The sequence below is a fragment of the Podarcis filfolensis genome, assembly GCF_964270895.1.
Source record: "Podarcis filfolensis genome assembly, chromosome: 15".
In the NCBI taxonomy this organism is placed as follows: Eukaryota; Metazoa; Chordata; class Lepidosauria; order Squamata; family Lacertidae; genus Podarcis; species Podarcis filfolensis.
The window spans coordinates 34,104,193-34,124,206 of NC_139618.1; the positions used below are offsets into that span (position 1 = coordinate 34,104,193).

The 20,014-nt window shown below is 40.2% G+C and overlaps 1 protein-coding gene across 1 annotated transcript in view; it reads right to left on the reverse strand.

Moving 5' to 3' along the window:
* Nucleotides 1-19,902, reverse strand: part of TCF7L1 (transcription factor 7 like 1) — a 66,813-nt gene extending 46,911 nt beyond the window's left edge. The window contains exons 1-3 of the mRNA XM_083588709.1: nucleotides 19,576-19,902; nucleotides 19,332-19,395; nucleotides 16,914-17,044 (exon numbers count right to left, since the gene is read on the reverse strand). Coding sequence (XP_083444835.1) covers nucleotides 16,914-17,044; nucleotides 19,332-19,395; nucleotides 19,576-19,803 — 423 coding nt within the window. The 5' untranslated portion in view covers nucleotides 19,804-19,902. The remainder of the gene's footprint in view (nucleotides 1-16,913; nucleotides 17,045-19,331; nucleotides 19,396-19,575) is intronic.
* Between the last annotated feature and the right edge of the window lie 112 nt (nucleotides 19,903-20,014).

The window sequence follows — 20,014 nt, forward strand, 5'->3', positions numbered from 1 at the left end:
AAACTGCAGTTTCTAATGATATCCAAACAATTAAATTCTGATTTGGAGGGAAATTTAAACAACAGTTTCTCAATTTGGCTTTTACAAGAAAGTATAGCTTAGGAAATCTCAACCAAAGCTGGATGTACAAGCAAGGAAGGGAAGGAATGAGGAGATGGAAGCATCCAGACACATGGATTATTCTTGTATGAACTGGGCAACAGTGTCAATTTTGCATGTCCAATGAAGAATTTTGTTCCTTTCTGTAGTAACATGCTTGACAAGTAAGAACAAGCGATCTTCTATCTTGAATAAATTGTTACAGCATAATTACGTTCTGAAAACTCAGTAAAATATTATGGCGGGGGGGGGGGCGGAGAGAGACTTCAACTCCCTTTCCTCAGGGAGGCAGATTATAAATAGCTTCATTCCTGCAAACTACAGAAAACAGATTAAGGAATGTCAGATGGTGAGACAGCCACAGACAGCAAAACAAGCAACTATATACTATCATACTTAAACTGTGTACCCTTCTGAGAGGGTACAAATTTTAGAGTTATTTGCACACTCAGACAAGTCCACATTTAGACTTTCAGGCATGTGAGAATCATCTCTCATCAAAAATCAAATCTCTTTAAAATCACTTTTTAGTGATATATCAGGCAAACACTAATCAGCATTAGCCACAGAATGCTACTGGCAGCTGCTTTTATTAAATATTATCAGCCACTTTACAAGACATCAAGTTTGCCCATTCTGTCCCCCTCCGCGTCCTGTGCGCACACACAAACACACACCTCTCAGCTTCTGCATCCACAACTGATTACATCATCAGCTACCTGCCATGTCCATTGCCTTTTCTGGGTGTGGGGAAATGGCATCAACTCAAAGCCCCAGTAAAGCTTGTTCACTGTTCTTTGTTGTTTATCATCCTTGCCTTGCTAAGGCCTAATGCTGAAGCTGCTAGTTCTAGTGACTGCCCAGTGGCTTTTGTGTGCAGCTTTCAGCTCTTGTCCATCAACTTGAATGGCTCTATTCATGCCTATTCAGACATTGTCACTATCCAAGCCAAACTAGATACAATCAGTTGGAAGAGCCTTGCCCAGCAAATGGAAATCCCACCAGCCAAAAATGCCTTCAGGAGTCCAGGATTGTTACTCTGTCTTCAGTTTGTTAAATAAACCAAAAGGAAGTGACAGGGAATGAACATGTGGAACCATAAACAGTTTACAAATCATGTAATAGCTCTTTAAGAATTCTGTATCAAAGAAAGTAGAAATTATTAAGAAAAATATCCCTTCACTCTAAAGACAGCAATAAGGTGTGTGCTCAACCTGGCAGCTGAGTAAAACCACCTGTATAAGGCTATATTAGAGCATTGTGATTATGCCTCCATTCCAGCAAGTGCTGAAGTGAAGTTTTGTTATCTTTCACTCACATACAATCCCTCCCTATTACTTTTTAGATATAAAAATACAGAATAATTCAATTTTAACTGGTGCATTTGTGAGAGATATTAGGCTTAAAGGGTTCTCTCCTCCCCGCCCCCCCTCAGAACGATAAAAGACTTTCCATCACTATAAACAGAAATATTTCTTGGATCAGTAATTCCATCCAATCTCGGCCATCAGCATTTGACATACAGAATTCACGGGCTAGCTCAGTTGGTTAGAATGTGGTGCTGATAACGCCAAGGTTGCAAGATCACTCCCCATATGGGACAGCTGCATATTCCTGTATTGCAGGGGTTTGAATTAGATGATCCTCAGGCTCCCTTCCAACTCTACAATTATATGATTCTGTTTATTTCTCACAATATTTAGTTCTCAACTCTTATTTCCCTTCTACAACATACTCTTATGAGAAAGAGCTGCATCCCTGTGGTTTAGCAGAAAGAGTGCTGGACAAGGAGTTGGAAGAATGAAGATTCATATTTTTATCCTGACTTAGATTCTGTTGGTAGCCACCTTAAAATAATTACAGGAATATATTTTGTAAAATTCATACCATTTTCATTATTAACAGAGACAGAAATAGCATGGGGGTGTCTTCCCCAACCACAGCCTTCAGTTATAAGAACAAATAAGTTATATTGAAGGTGGTCTAGCTTTTCGCTGTGGATTTCTATTTATGAATAGATAGATTTCTGTTCTTAGTAGAAAACCTGTCTGCTATTTCATATGAAGTTTGTTTGTTTGTTTGTTGATTGAATTCATATAACGTCCTATACCTGAAGATCTCAGGGCAGTTCACAGAACAAAATGAGAATATAAAACCACAAAATATATAATCAAAATAAAAACAGCAACCCAATAACCGCCCCCCCCAAAAAAAAACACATTTTAAAAGGGCATAGGATTGAAACCTACTGATCTGGTTTCCAAGCCCTATAAACAATTTTCATGCAACTCTGTTGATATTCTACTAGCAGGATTTGGATACAAAACTGAAGTAAAGCCCTCAACCAGCACCCAAATCACTTGATTAACTGGCATTTTGAGAATGTGCATTGAGTGGGACCCAGAAGAGTGGGTCATGGGTGAAGAAGTCACATAACTGCCTCATTGTGTTCCCAGCTTATAACTACTATTTTTATTTAGAAGACTCTCAGAGCCTTTTGCAAAAGCTGTGCTGTTCTCAAGGTAAAGCAAGGAGTCAAAAGTGGTAAAGATTCAAGAAAGACCTATGGAAAAGGCAGGAACCACCCAAACAGTACACAGTGTCACAATACTATGTAGGCAAGTTATTATTGCAAATTCACCTAGATGTGACAAGTGAGCCTCTTTCACACTAATTCTGTTAGGCTTTTAAGGACTGACTAGTCCATAGTAGTGTTCCTAAAAAAATTACTCAGCGATTTCACCAATAGAATTGTGTCTTTATTAATCACTGATCAGCTCCATTAACTGACCTGAAAGTTATCTTGGCAATGAGGGATGTACTGCAATGTCATATCTTCCCTTGCCACCAGGGTAATAAGAGAAGCCTAGAAGATGGCAGAGAACTCCTTTTACACCCCAATATAATTCCTCTCTCTTAAGATGAGACTGACAAATTCTCATTTCTGGACTGCTGGAATGATTAGTCCATTTTATACACTTGTTTCAGGATACTCCAGAAACAATAAATGGTTCTTTTGAGTTCCAAAATGAGTAATTGTATTCTCCAGTTCTTCTTTCCCTGCTACCAAAGTCAGGCCAGGAGAGAAACAATGGCTGAGTTAAATAATCTAAACCAGCTGCACAGAACAACACACATGCACAACACTCCTCTAATGAGGCCGCTTAAAGTGAGGTACAATGAAGGGCAGCCTGAAGCACTTTGTTGCTGTAAGCTGAAATAGAATTGGGGAAAAACATCTTGTAGGTCTTCTTTAGCCAAATGTTCAAGGTAAATTTTTAACCAACTAGCATAATGTAACAGCAAACAAATGTTAAATAGCAAGAAACATCCAAAAAGTATCAGCAGAAGTTTTCACCTTCTCTACAAGAATTTCAAAAGGTAGTTAAAAATGACATATTTCTAAAGTTCAGAATAACAGAAAAAGTCATAGAAAATTCAGTGTGATAAACCTCCACCAAGAGCTCTGTGCAAGAACGCTACAACACAGACGTGAACTTAAAATTGACATCCCAGCACTCACAGGCATAAGGTACTGATGGGATTACCCATTCAAACCCCTAATAACTTATGACACAAAAGCAAAAAGTGGCAAAAGGACAAAAGAAACCTGACAATTTCTATGCTGTTTGATACAATTTTATTAATTATGTAAACAATGAAGCATATGGCATGGCATTACCTGCAGTATATAATATTTGATGGTATGTATAAGTCATCCTACCCTTCCCTGCTTTTCCTTTTTTTTCTATCGCTTCTTTATTTCTGTTTAGTTCAACTATGTGCAGTCGACAATTAAAGGATGGAAATTAAAATATGTAAAACCAAATTACTGAAGGCTTAAACTACTGCTTACCTGTGGTCACCAATCTAAATGTAATATGCTACAGCACATCATATCGTAACTGCTCCAATACTTTCTCATGATCCAGTTTACAAAACTTGAGAATTTAGTTTTATTTTAATTTTTCTCTGTTTGTTGTTGTAAGTTATGTTGTTATGCAACTAAGTTCATATAATTTGCAAATAAAAGCCAATAAAAATAAATTTAGAAAAATCAAACATGCTATTTCCTACGGGAAAGAGAAAACCATACAGGAAAATTGTCTTGTATAGAGAAGTTTTAAGAACTTTAAATACTCTTTTTGTAACTTATAAAAAATGCACCATTCTATCAAAAATATTCACCAAAAGAAATGCAAGATATCTTATGGTCTGATGGGGACAGAATGTAAAGGTGACAATTTAAATGGCTGGCTCCAAGTACGATAAAGAGTTGCTTCACCTTATTTTGATAGTTTTCTGCTGAACAACAATAGCGTTTTGCTAAACTTGCAAATTGGTACATTAATAGTTACAGTATCCAGCTTACTCAAGCTGTCTTGACAAATACAATACGGATTCTGTCTGTGATGAGGATTCCAGGAGGGAGAGGTAGAGAAGCAAAGACAGAACTATGAGCATGCTTCTGCTCCAACTGGACTGCTTTTTCTTTTAATTGTATGGCTTTAAATGTATTTATTTTATAAATGTTGTGAGCCACTTCGAGGACTCTACTCAAAAAGTGGGATATAAAGCAAAATAATATTTATTTTACTTCCCCCAAAACCTTGTTTCTAAACATCAATATTCTCAAGTTCTCTTAAACAGAAAAAGATCAGCCAGAAGGGGGGGAAAGGTATGCACCACTAACAACACATACTCAGGGCTAGTTACCCCAACAGCTACTCTTGTCTAGTCTCAACCTGTTCTCTGAAAGCCAGATCTATATTGTTCTCAACTTAAGATAATAACAGGTGATGCACATGTTATTCATCACTTGGCAGAGCTATGTTCATTCCAAAAGAGAGATTGTTCTGTTAACCTCACTGCTGCAAGATAAGTAAGCTAATCTACTTTAGTTGCAAGAGAAGGAAATACCAGAACAATGGAGAGAGATTTGGAGAATATAGTGTGAGTAACACAATATTTCCACACTGCCAAACACCTGAGCTCCTAAGCATCACGCACTAACCCTCCATCAACAACAAATGCTGCTTTCATATATGATTCCCAAAGGAGGATTTTTCTATTAAGCTCTTCAGTCTATAAAGTCACCATGGTACCACTGTACTCTTAAGCAACCCTGGCCTGGTTTGTATGTAATGGCAAGTCAAAACCATGGTTTCCCATCAACAAGCAGTGCGCTAATGCGAGCTCCTTTATTGCGTTCACCCCTTTTCTCCCTGTGCCATGAGGAAACAAACCAGATCACTAGCTTAGCATTACAAGCAAACCAGTGCTTGTGATTTCTCCCTAAACAAACCACAAGTGGCAAGCCAAGAACAAACCTTGACTACTACTTGTGGTTTGCTTGAAATGAAATGAAAAGTTAAGCCAGTGTTCACGTTCCTTTACTCTCAGTGCAGCACAGGAAAGAGAGGGTCAGGTACAATAAAGGAACATGATCCAGCGCAGGGCTAGTTTTTTGTCTTTTGTTTAGCTAGTTTTTAGTCTTCAGTCAGATAAGTTTTTATACAGTTAATCTGACTCTGGTACTTTTTGGGATGCTTTGAAAAACCTCAAAGACTATCGGCAAGGTCAAACAGCTCTGTGAGCAAGCAGAAGATATCCTCCCCTGACTTGGAGAAGACGAGCAGTAAGCCAACACTTAACTATCTGAGTTGCTTTAACATTCGTGTCTCTTGGCCAGGAATACACAAATCAAAGTGATGGTTCAGGCAGGCAAACAGGAATATAATTGCGTGGAGGCATGTCCCATGAGCAACAGCAGACTCTATCAACTATACACAGGGCTGGTTCAAGTCATGGTTTTAGACCATGGCTTACCATTACAGAGATTGATTTAGGGCATTGGGCGCCAAGCTTAGGGAGGCGCCACAGGGCGCCGCAACTATGGCATAGTGAATTGAGCAGAACAGAAGGCAAGAGGCAGGGGGGCACTGAATTTTGACCTCACACAAAGTGCCACAGAAATTTGAAAGACAAAAGTCCACCCCTGACTGTTATGTGCTAACTGGACCACTGATGATGTTAGAGTCTTTAGAACTTCAGAATGAATTCTGATATTCTCTCTGAAAGCCATATAAGAAAAAAAAACAACACCTAGCATCTGTACCAGACTTATAAATTGTCATGATCCAGGGAGTGAGCAGCAACAGTCCAGGGCCAGTACGGCAGAACGAGGGTACGGGCAGTGGTGCTGGTAGCAGAGGCAGTCCAACTGGCAGGTCTACGGTCAGGAACAAGTCCAACAGAGGTCATGAACAATAGGAGATCAGGATGCAGGATAACTGGACCGCAGGACCTGGACCTGGAGCTTGGCAGAAGACCACACTATGGCAAAGGCCAAGGGGTAAATGCAGGCCTTATATAGTCCTCCTGAGCTCGCTCCCAGCTGCAGCGCATCTCGTCACCTAACTGCGCTTGCCGGCCTGTACCTGATTCCCATAAAGCAAGCACAGCCAGAGCCTGATTCCTGCAAACCCTGACAGGTTTCACATTATGTAAATCACCATTTCTCAGATCTCCTGTGACAAGTAAAAAACAAACTTACTTCCAGGTGACCAAGCAGGGAAGTTTTTAAGCTATAACCTAGTTTGTTGGATTTTTTACCTTTTAAGTTATCAATGTATAATACCACAAATTACTAGTGTAAGCATGTGTAAGTAAGCAGACATAAAACTTCTGCAGACTTATTCTGCATGGCAGGTTTACACATAGCACTAGAAAAACATTTCCATTATATAGATTCTAATATCTCCTAGAACTATGCTCTTTTAGCCACTGTAGCTCAGTGGCAGAACATTTGCTTTGCATGCAGAAGGTTCCAAATTCAATCTCTAGCATTTCCCGGTAGGGCTGGGAAATTCTAGAGAGCTACTACCAGCAAGTGTAAGCAATACTGAGCTAGATGGACCAATGATCTGACTTGGAATAAGGCAGCTACATGTTCCTAAGCAGAGTAGTACAGAAAAGGATTGCAAATATGACTTTGAACAATATGTAACTCTCCACACCCTTTCCCAACTATAGCCCACATGGGATTATATTAGTCATAATCCTACGTCAGTGAAGTTTACAGAAGCAAAGAGGTTGAGTGAGGGTTGTAGAAAACAATAAAATAAATACGGTAGTTTGTTATTACCATTGGCTATGCACATCCACCACCCAATTTATGTTATACCACTGAGTTACAGGAAAATATATACTGAACTCCCTTGACAAAACTACATGTGAACTAAGGTTTCAGAAGATGGGGAGAGTTACTAGTATATTACTAGCTGTGAGCATCATCTGCATTTATTAAAACTGCTATTAATAGAACAAATTGTTAACAGAGAGAAAGGTAAATAAGAACAATTTTCTTCCTCATCCAACCCACTACAGCATTTATGAATTGGTCCAGCACCTGCACAGACTCTCCCAATTCTGATAACAATGAAAAGGTGATCAGCATGCTGTTGGCACCACACATCCAATTCCTTTTTCTTTCCCCCACAAACTAATGTTGAAGAAGCTGTTTGAACTGCCCTCACAGTCAAGAGTCACAATTAGGATGAAACTCATCTGTAGAAAATGTAACTTCAAAAAAAAGAGACATTGCACGTACTTTTGTAAACCAAGAAATCTTTAATAAAAATACATTTTTTTTAAAAAAAAAAGAAGAGTGACAATTAGGGTTGCCATATTTCAAAAAGTGAAAATCCAGACACAAAAGTTGTTGAGTTGTTGAGCTATTTTGCAAAAACTAAAGAAAAAATGAAGTTTTTGAGCTATTTTTAAGGAAATATACACTTCCGGACATACGGCACCCCTAGTCACTACTGCTCCATACGTTGGGTACAGACTTCTCCCACACCTTTCCACATTTACTTCTATTGACCTCTCCAGCTAACTTGACTACAGAAAGTTAACACACTCTCCAGTTCTTTTGAGTTCACTCCTGCTACTCCCAGATTGAACTTCTCTCCCCATTAGTCTATTCAGACAGCATCCCCTCACAACTTTCCACAACTGATACTGTGAAATAATCATCCCCTTTAGGAAGGCTTAAGTGTCTCTCACTCCCAGCTGGCAGGAAGCAAGTACATGGCCTGGATGATATTCAGGAAGCCTAATATAGCACAGCCCTGTTTGTTCACAGTGCCTATTTTAGTTATTGGGTCTGTGGAAGGAGAAGATTAGCACCATGCTTGACTTGGCTAGTGAGGAAAGTGCTGACTTCATGAGCATGCATCTCCGCAAAGCAGCACACCTCACAATTTGAGAGCCTGGTTTATTTATTTGACGTAAAGGAAACCAGAACACTAAAGCACCAAAATCCCACATTATTGTGGTAAGCTTCGATTGCACAATTTGCATTGCTATGCTGCAAATAAATATGTATCAAGAAAAGAGTAGTAAGCCAGCATTATGGTACTGATACAGAACCCTTTTAGAAAGTTGTTAGAAACAATGTTAAACTATCTGCTTTACTAGAAGTAGATGTTCCTTCCACACAAACCGACATCCATGCATCCAAATCAGAGTCTTAAGTTACAACAGAAAAACTTTCCCAGAGCACCCTCATTCTGCATTTATTAGGTAAGAAAGCAGCTGCAACTCATCCCAAAAAACATTTTTTTAAATGCTACGCAGAACTTGGGGTTTATCTAATGCCTGAAGCAGTTACAGAAAGAATAAGAATGTAACAAAACAATAACTCTAAATAAGAAACAGACTTTTTACCAGGAAAAAAGAGAAGGCTTCCCCGGAGACAAAGCACTTAGGCTTCTATCTAACCTTCTAAACCCTTTCCCAACGCGAGGCACTCAAAAGAGCAGAATAAATTAAAATAAAGCAGCCAGCAAAATCAGCTCCTCAAAGCACAGCAAGGGACTTAAAACATGGATCAATTCCAAGTTCTTCTATTACAGTTGCTTAAAAAAAACAAACCAACTTTGTCATTTGCAAATGACATTCTAGTGGGCTCCAGCTACGTATCAGTGCCACACATCATACTATCATTACATCTATCCTAAAAGTTTTTCTTTGAAGGTAACATTATCCCATATCTTTGGGGAGAAAATCCTCAGAATTCTGCCCTTCCAATCCTACACAAGCAACTGCTGTCCATGCACCCTGTAACAGGGTGAATGGATAGGTCAGTGGATGCAGAATATGAGGCCATTGGAGTTTCAGAGATGTGTACATTTTGCTACTCTTGTAGGCTCCGCAGCAGGGAGGCCAACTTGATTAAATATTGGGGAGCTCAGGTAAGCCCCGCCCTGCATATGACACGGCGCACGCACACCATCTGGATGGCAATGCCATCAACTGGGGGGAGGTCCTGGCCCCCTCAAATCTCCCTGGGATTTGGCTCCTATGCTTGGCAGTGATCCTGTATAGGAAGGATATGAGTTTAAGTATATGTGGTGGTAATATTGTTCAGTGTGACTAGTTTTGCTATGAATGCTTGGCTGGTAGAGTTACTGTAGAAGACAATGAATGTTGTAGCGGTTGTGTAAATGACCAATGAGTGTGACACTGTGCAAGTGATTATTCTTCATTAGACTTGTTAGTCTGCTTCAGAGTTCTCCAAGCGACTTACAACATATTTTAAAACATATGATTATATTGATACATTCATAACAACACACATGCGATTCATAAAAATATATACAAAATCCCACCTCACAGCAGTTACAAGAAGCTTTGCCAGCCCAATGCAAGCTTTGAGGAAAGATATGTTTTTACCTGGCTTTGAAAAGATTTCAGTGAAGGGGCTACGTGAACCTCATTGGTTGTTTTAATAGTGTGCATTATGTGTGCTGAGAGTTTGTATCATGCTGCTGAGTAGTTTTCTCCAGTCTTAGTTATATTGATATGGTTTTATGGATATTGGGGATTTATGTATTTTTTGTAAAGTAAATCAGCTGAAACTGCACTTCCTATAAATCTTTGTATTTTGATTTTCAACTCACAGGAAGGCTCTGCAGAACTTCCAATGGCCAGAGGGGTAAAGCTCTTACATGCTTAATGTAATTTTCTTTAAAGTAGGTTTCTTCTTCTAACTGAAGGTAAGGGACATTGCAAAATCAAATAAACATGTGATCACTCAGTTTGGGCATTAACTTCTATTCATAGATGAGAGCAGGAGCAAAACAAATAGAGGGATCCATGCTGATTGTCAAGCTTTGTCCCTACATAGCTGGAATTTTAGTCAAGCAGTTTCCAACTACTGAGGGATAGCTCCCCAACCCCTAGCCAACATCTTCAGTGTCTTTTGTCATGTGCTTCTGGCTCTATAATCTATGCCAAATTATTATAAATTTTATGAAAATGAAGCTATGTTTAACATATTTTACATACTGAACACAATTGCAGCCTTAATATTTATAACATATACAACAGTTTTGTTTGTTTTGTCCATAAGGCATATAATGCTCAAATACTTGCAGAACCAAAAGTCTAAATGTTAACGGACACAATCAGAACCAATCTCATGAAATTTCTTTAATACTAGATGCAGTGGTTCTCACACTGGTGTGCCAGGATAGGGTGGCAAGTGTGACAGGAAGATTTAAGGGCAATCAAAGAAACATTTTAAAAAATCTGTGTAGTATATTTTAGTAAACTACAGTATCAAAATGATTTCTTTTGTTTGCAGACTATGGATAAATATCTTTTCAGAATGAGATGAAAATCATCAAGTGATACTGACAGCAATCCTGGTTGTGATCCAGAATCACCGTTCAGAGAGCTGAAGACTTGTTTAATTTGACACCAGTAGCAGGCCCACACAAACCTCCCAAAAATAAAGTTTGTAGACAATATGGTATATATGCTATATTGTAGACAATATAGCTATCTGAGTCTCAGGTTCACATAGACAGGAGATGAAAACGTTCCTCAGCCTATGTGTTTGATCTGCAATGAGAAGTTTTTTCTTTTCATTTTACAATGTATTTCTTATCAATAAAAAATTCAGTGTGACATGAGCAATTTTTTTATTCTGAAAGTGGCCCAGAGAAAAATGTTTGAGAACCACTGCTTTAGAGACTGCTAGATCACAAATGTGACTGTCCAACAACTTGCTCGGTTTCATTCCCTTCAAAATCAATGCTCCTGCCTTTATTTCCTTTTCTAGATGAAACCAGCATTTTAAGTTTTGGTATGAATGTTTTCTTTATTTCTTTAACACAGGGAATATAATGGTTGTACATGCTGGTACCAGGACATTCATGAGGCAGCAGATTCACTCATGTTAGTGACAGTAGAAGCTGCCTCTACTGTATCAACAAGGCTAACCAGACATACTCCTTTATGGCAATCAAGGCAGCCAGACCTCCTCCAACTTTCAACTAAGAAAATAAGGTAGGTAGGTAGTTTAGAGACTTTATGGTACAGCAGGAACAAAGCCTTACAGTACTGAAGAGTGGTTTCTTTGACGTTTGACTAATAAAGCAGGTACTTCTTTCCAACATGAGCTACCAAAATTGTAGAGAATTGATCTTATATTATTGGACCTGCAGCAACAAATTTTGCATTGCAGTGTACGAAGGAGGTGCAGAACCACCATAAAACTGCAAGAATAATTAAACACACTAGGCTACCTGTATTTAAGTGATGTAAATGGCAATCCTAACCACACTTTCCTACTAATATGAGCCCCAGACAACTTAACATGACTCACTTCTGAATAGACATGATTTTCGCATACCGTATATTTTATAACTTCCCAGTAAGCAATCAAATAAGACTGCCTGCATATTTTCACCAATATCTCCATTAAAATATGGCACGAAACTTAATTTATCCACAAAAATGGAACATCCAGGGAAGAAAGCCTAAGGCTTTTTTATCCCTGCTAAGTATCCTGCTCTTCAAGCTTCTATCACATTTATTATATTTTTATCCCATTGTTCTACATGGAGATGTGTCTCTCAGGAGGCTAACACATTTCCATTAAAACCATTACAATAACTATACAAATAAAATCATGATCAACTACCAGCAAACAAAAGAACAAAAATAGTGGTAGCATCTGATGCATGAAACTGGGGAAGAAGTTTAAGTCTGGCTGCCATGCCACCACAGAAAAGACCCAAATCACTCTGGCTACCCGCCTTATCTCTGAAAGGCAGGAGAATACTAGGCAAGAGCCAAGTACAATATATTAATATATGGGCAAGTTCTTGTGGGAGTAGGCCTGCTCCCAAGCCATTTAGCCGTTAACAATAATGTAAAAATGCAGTACAGTGCTACCAATTAACACAGTGCTTCCCACTAATACTCATACAAAGCTGGCAAAATTACTATAGGTTTCCAGCATCTGTTCATTATTAGGGATACAAAGTTCAATTGATTAGGTGTTATAACAAATCGATCAGCTAAAAAATTCCTAGATGACTTGGGCATATTTTGAAAAGTTATATTCAATATGAGTACTGTACTTAAAATCTGTGGATACCTGCCACCATCTTAAAAGCATTCCCCCTTTTCTTACACACAGGGGCATGCTTCTGGGATTATTGCTTGCTATAACACATGCCTACATCTTATTGAAACAAAGAAAAGTACAGTATACATACATGCATACATACAGCATACATACATGGGGGTCACATTCCAGTGATCACGCCTAAACCCATAACTGCATGTCGTCAAAACACATTGGGTTCAGTCACAGATGGAACTGCCAAAGTCTTTTTCCTGGACACCCATCCCTTTTCTTTCTTTCTTTTCAATTTGCCATGTGTGTTCAGCTGAATGTGTACTAGTTAAATGCACATACGTTGCGGGCTTAAGCACTATACTTTTTGCCCCAGAGCTACTGCTTCTACCCATAAGAAATGTATGCAAATAAAATTGATTAACTCGTTTATTCAACTAATACTCATGATTAAGCTACTGAGGTTTCTTTAATTGAGTGACAGGCTTATTATTTTAAAACTTTCTGGCACTACCAACATCTAGTAGCACCTTAAAGACCAACTAAGTTTGTTATTGGTATGAGCTTTCGTGTGCATGCACACTTCTTCAGATACTTGTAACATCTTAAGATTTATGGATTAGTCTAAAGGGAATTTCTTACTCTTCAGAATGAAGCAGTAAGGCTGGTGATCTTTGATGGGAGAACATATTACAGATAAGGTGTTCATTGCACAATTCAGAATAATAATAGGTTTTTGTTTAAGGACGCAGGCAGGGAATCCCCAATGGCCATAATACACAATGAGCTCCTGAGGGTTATGGCATTTGCAGAGTTTGGAACTGGAGTTGGGACATTTGGGTTTGTGCTTAGGGGGATTCAATTTGCTGTCTAACGCTTGGTCAATTTCCTTAATCACTTCTTTTAATGTCGGTGAGGACACACAATGTCAGCCCATTAACAGCTTTTAAAAGTCTTAAGTCTCCTGTTTAAATGAGAAAAGCAGTGCAAACAAGAAAAGAAAGGTTGCAGTTAAATTTGCCACTGTGTAGTAATCCTTTTGTTTGTTCCTTTCCACTCAAAATTTACAGTCAAATGTTAAGTCATTGCAAAACTTACTTCCCTACCGCGCCAAAAGTAGGGAGGGGACAATTCAAAATATGGCAGAGATTTTCTCTTTTAACCACTCACTAAAGAAATCTTTTAGCAAAAACAGCCAAGTCATGTGGCACTTTAATAAGGATAAAATTCTTTATAAAAGGTAAAGGTACCCCTGCCCATACGGGCCAGTCGTGTCCGACTCTAGGGTTGTGCGCCCATCTCACTTAAGAGGCCGGGGGCCAGCGCTGTCCGCAAGACACTTCCGGGTCACATGGCCAGCATGACAAGCTGCATCTGGCGAGCCAGCGCAGCACACGGAAACGCCGTTTACCTTCCCGCTAGTAAGCGGTCCCTATTTATCTACTTGCACCCGGGGGTGCTTTCGAACTGCTAGGTTGGCAGGCGCTGGGACTGAGCAACGGGAGCGCACCCCGCCACGGGAATTCGAACCGCCGACCTGACGATCGGCAAGTCCTAGGCGCTGAGGTTTTACCCACAGCGCCACCCGCGTCCCTAAAATTCTTTATAATATATTCTTATAAAGTATTATAATAAATTTACTATTCTTTAAGATGCCACAAAATTATTTGTTGTTTTTGTTAAAGATAATAATAATAATAATAGTAATTATTATTATTATTTATTTATTTATTTATTTATTTATTTATACCCCGCCCATCTGGCTGGGCCTCCCCAGCCACTCTGGGCGGCTTCCATAGAAACCAAAACTCTGTAAGATATGCTTACAGAGCTGTTTTGATGGGGCTTCTTGGTTTCGTTTTTTGGCCTTTTGTTAAGCAAGTTTCTACAGGACATAAATAAAACAGTAATTGCATCAAGTTCAAAAAATATGCAAATTTGCTATATAAATCAACTTCAGTGGAACACTGTAGTTATAACTGTGTGCAACACAAGCTTTAAGGAAAGTAGCTTCTTTTAGAGGAAGAAAGCATTAATAATGAGTTTATGACCCATAGAATCATAGAACTGTAGAGCTGGAAGGGACCCTGAGGGTCATCTAGTCCAACCCCCTGCAATGCAGGAATCTCAACTAGGTCATAAATGACAGGTGACCACCCAACGTCTGATTAAAAACCTCCAAGGAAGGAGAGTCCACTACCTCTCATGGGAGTTTATTCTATATTATATTGATTCATTTTGTCTTACATGAAATATGCATGATAGAAAAACTAAAACTCAAATATAAGGAATGAAAACAGCTTTTGAAATTCACAGAATCAGTGACTTGCAACTTTAATTAAAACTGATAAAGGCTATCAGTGCAATATTTCACTTCTGTTCTTTCAAGGAAATATCCTACATGCTTCAAAGTTATTTATCATCAAAGTTATTACTCAAAAGTGACCAAACAGTCCTCTGGAACACTGATGGTTACTCTTTGTGTGACTATTGCTATGTTTCAAGCAGCACCTAGATTTTGGTGCTTTGATTGTTTATTTTGAATTGGTAATATTACATTGAGATTGATAAGCGTTTGGTTTCTTGTATTGATCAGATAGTTGTTCACTTGCTGCCCCTCCAGATGCTTTGGTCTACAATTCCTATCGTCCTGACACTCTCACCATGATAACTGGGGTTGATGGGAGTTTAATCCAAAACATTTGGAGGATGCCAGATTGAAAAGGCTGATGTTACAGTTAATCTTAAACATAGTAAAGTCACTTCCTTTCTTGCATACAAATTCCTATTTTCCATCTATCAGAATGTACCATGATGTAGCATTGCATCTGTAGTTAATTTGTTTTAAACTGTTTTTAATGCTGTATCCTGCCCTAGGACCTTCTGGTGAACAGAGTGTAATAAATGTAATAATAATAACAATGACCAGGATTAGCTTTAAAAATAACTTGCAAACCAGCTCACTCTTGGTCTATCAATGATCAGCAGAGTTATATCTGCATAAAGCCTTAGAATACCCTGCTCATCATTATCTGTAGTTATAACGGTTGTTATTGATTGATATTAGGAGGACTGAAGCTTAGTTATACAAGGCACTTCTTAAACCCTTCTCCCAATAGGCAGACCTTTAAATCCTGTTGGAGAAACTTTACCTCCAATAAGCACAACTAGAGATTGTTTCACTAAGAAAGTAGCTATAATTTTTGTTAAATAAATATAAGCATGTTGAAAAACCCTTTACCCTTGTGCAACCAAGTTGTCATAAACAGCAAAGCAATCAGAGATTCTTATGCCATTCAATGTTTTTATGTGATCATATAACAAGTGCAGGTACTCACTTCCAGACACTGCCTCAGCAGATCATATTCATTAAGCATCTTTGGCCACCCACCATGAACTAGTCTAAACAAGAACCTCCATGCATCCAGTTTAGAACACCTGGATACACAGCAGGGGATTCTAGATGGCTTGTTCTAAGAAACACACATATTTTACACACGTCTGTTGAGAATCACTGTTAGGATGCAAGAACCGAGAGTGCATCCCAAAACATACGCAAAACTGCTCTGTTGGTGCATAATATGTGTGATGCACAGTGATAGCATGTTCCCCAAGATGGCATGCCTAAACTAAATAAGGTTTCTTTGGAATGCAGTTTGAAAATGAATGCTATAGAATAATGCTTCTAAGTTAGCTGATTTCATGGCAGATAAAATTAGCATCTCATATTTGCACTCCAATAATAACAAACTTCCTCTCTAAGCTTATCAGTACCTAAATAGACTTTAAATGTCATTCGCTGATATTATTTACTTCAACAATGCCACGGGTAACTTCTCTTAGATCTAATCCTTTCAACTGAATTCTAAATGGACACCCACCCACTCCTTTCCCTCCCCAGAACTCTGATCACAAATAAATGAACTCCACAGAAAAATTGAAGAAAGATGATGAAATTCGCACATTTCTTGAGCCTATCAACTCTCTGTAGCAACAGCCTACACACTCATTTAAACAGTGAAATTGGGTGGGGTAGGGAGAGAAAGGATAAAATCCATTAAAACAAAATTTATCTTCAACTCAAACAGATGAAAACTCTTCAGCACTGTAAATCATTAAGTTGAAAATGAGCAGAGAAATTATTCAGGAGATTGCCTATCTCCAAACTTCCTCACTGGAAAAGAGATATCTTTAACATTCCATGCAACAAGAGTTCCCCTCAAATGATGTTTATTATTCTGTGATATCAGCAGTAATGCAGAACTCTTCAGTGGGGCAAAGGGGCATAAAGGAACACCATCTATAACAATTCACCTTTATAGAAGAGGAAGGAAAACTTTAATCACACCAATATCTCAAACCAAAATAAAGCACTTACTGTGCGAGCACCACCTGGGGACAAGGCTCCACTCGGCAGGTAGGGGCTTCCTAGCTCTGGGATCATCAAGAAGGGATAACCTGGATAGTGAGTCCCTTTAAAGAAGCCTCCATCTTGCTGTCTTCTGATTACTAGGGAAGAAAAAGACACTTAGCTACTCAGAGTAAAGGCTGCAAACACAGTGTTTCAAAATGCAGCCCTAGGGATTAAGGAAGGTAGGGTTAACTAGAATTATAGAACAGAAAGAAATAAGATGTGAGATTTACAAACCAACTAAGGCATCTTATGTGTGTATGCTCTATTTCGCAGTCAATATAGCACTCAGGTCTTACTTGACAGTATTTACCTGCAACTGAATTTATGCCCATGCAACTGATGTACAGTTTTGTTTTTACTTGGGGGCAAAACAAAACTCCCAAGTAAGAACAAAAGTATACATATACTTCTGCATGTGATATTAGGCACCTACTTCATACTTGGTAACAGCTGGGTTTCTGTGGTTAGTAAACATGACCTCCAGATGACCAAGCAAGGAAGCATTACAAAAAGTAATGGGGTGGTTGTTGCTGTTTTATTTTTAGGTCATAAAATACTAAAATGGAATGCAGGGTACTGAAAACCTGCTGCGTACAAAAGGTTACTAGAAGACAATTACAAAGCTGACTTACATTATTAAGTCACAATGAAATCAGGAAGATATGTGTCAATGTTAATATTTTTTAAAATCTGTACTATCAAGTAGATAAAATTACACCACTGCATTACAGGTTAAATCTTTCAAGAATAACTGTTTTCTTAGATACAAGCAAACACTAATGTGGATTACAACTTCTACTGCACTCACAGGTATGCAATTAAACTAAAGTGGAAGAAGCAAAGAGAGATGACATCCCAAAAGGGTGGCTGAAAGAATATAAAGCATAACAAAAATGATTTAAGGCAACAATCAACAAGGGAGTAATTCCCACTGAATTAAATGGGACTTATTTCTGAGTAAAGATGCTTAGGTTGGGTTTTTAATTTTGGTCAAAACCCAATCTATGTTTTCTTATTCAGAAGTAAGAACCATTGTTTTCAGTGGAATAACGCTTCCAAAAAAATATGCTTTGGATTGCAATCTTAAATTGTCTATGGGTTGCGACTATTAAAAAAGGCTGAGTAACCAAAATGTTATTTGGTAAGTACAAATATTGGTGTACAAATTCCTACTCCCCCAATCCAATATCTCCAATCTTTTTTTTCCTTTCATAAAACTTCGAGTTTCTGTATCTATATGGAAGTATATCCTCCTAAACCCAAAGGGGCTTACTTCTATGGAAACCTGCAATCCCATGTTTACTTGAATTCTGTAGGGCTCACTTCTGCATAAACATGCATAAAGTTCTGCTGTACCTCACACTAACCCTAAATCTGTTTATTCAGAAGTAAAGCAACAGATTTGGCTAATCTGTTATAGGAAGCTCAAAGAATGATAGACTTACTACACACGCCTATGTTTACTTGGAAGTAAGCCCCACTGTACATAAACGGGGCTTATTCCCAGAGAGTATTGATAGGACTGGAGTCCTCCTGTGGTATAACATACGTCACAATAATCTTGAGAAGTACCACAAGACCTTTTATTTGTGTGTTTCCCCAAAGGCAAGGGCTTCAACAGGTCTAACTCCAGAGCAGCTCTGCCACTTAATGCTGGCTAACAGTGGTCCCAACACCAGCATACCAAACCCGATCAGGCCCATATAATCCCATTAATTCAAATATCCTTGGGTGCAATCTTGCACCTACTTCCTTTACGGACTCATCTCCAGACAACTCAGCGGCTGTTATCTGTGGAATCCAAAGTAAATCCCGCTAACTGGAAATCTCTCCCCCCCGTAAGCAGGATCGCAGCTCCGCAGTCAGATGATAGGCGGTGTTTACTCAAACGCAAAGGCCCGCCGAGAATGCCTCGTTAAATGTTATGGCAGCTCAACTTGCGAGCAAGAGAACTTCAGGACGGCGGGGGTTGGGGGGGGGGGAGAGAGAGAGAGAGAGAAGCAGCGACACACATACAAAAGCGCGTCGCCCTGATTTCAAATCGACTCGCGAGTCAGGGCCTCTTTCGAGTCAACGCAGGATCAGGGCCAAAAGGGGGCAGCAACAAAAGCCAGCGAGGAGACGGGACGGCGCGGCCAAGGGAAGCTCCTCCTCCTCCTCATTCCAGAAAAGTGAAGGCGAGGCGGGGGGGGGGGGAACGAGGAGTCGTCGCCGCGGGTCCTCCGTCTTCTGAGGAGAGAGCGCCATCTCCCCTTCTCCTCCGACCCCCGCCGCCGCCGCCGCCCCACAACGCTGCCTCCCCCCCCCTCATTTCGAGTTTGGGCAGGGGGACGCAAATATATATATTATATAGAGATAGATATTTAAAGAGGGTTCCTCTACCTTCGGCTGGAGAGTCCCGCGGCTTCTGGAAACTTTCCCGGGGCTGCTGAGGCGGCCTCTCCGCCTGTGGGGGGAAAAAGGCACAAAGGGGGGCGGGTTGAGGCGTTTGCCTGGGACGAAGCCCCCCCCCGCTCTCCCGTTTTCCCCGCCTCAAAACAGCAGCCTCTTTCCCCCCCCCTCCTCACACTCGCTCTCTTTTGTCGCCGTCGCCCCCGCCGCCTTCCCTCCGCCATCAACTTTTTACCTCAGAATCGGAGCCGGAGGCGCTGCCGCCGCCGCCGCCGCGGTTCTCGGACTCGTGCACGAGCGACGACTTGAGCTCGTCCAAGTCGCCGTGCGCCGAGCCGCGGCCCCCGGAGCCCTTGTCCTGCTCGTCGCCTTCATCCTGGAAAGGGATGAGCTCGTCCGGGGCGCCCAGGTCGTCGCCGCCGCCGCCACCGCCACCTCCGCCGGCCGGTTGCAGCTGAGGCATGGTGCGGCGGGGTCCCGGTGCGGCGGGGGGCCGCTCCCCGCACCCCGCCTGCCTCAGCCCGGCCTCTCGACGCAGCCCCGTCCCGCCGCCGCCGCCGCCGCCTCCTCCGCCCGAACAAAGTTTTGACACTCTCCGGAAGAGAGGAAGGCGCCGAAGAGCTCCTCTTCTCCTCCTCCTCCTCCCTCTCTCTTTCTTTCTCTCCTTCTTTCGG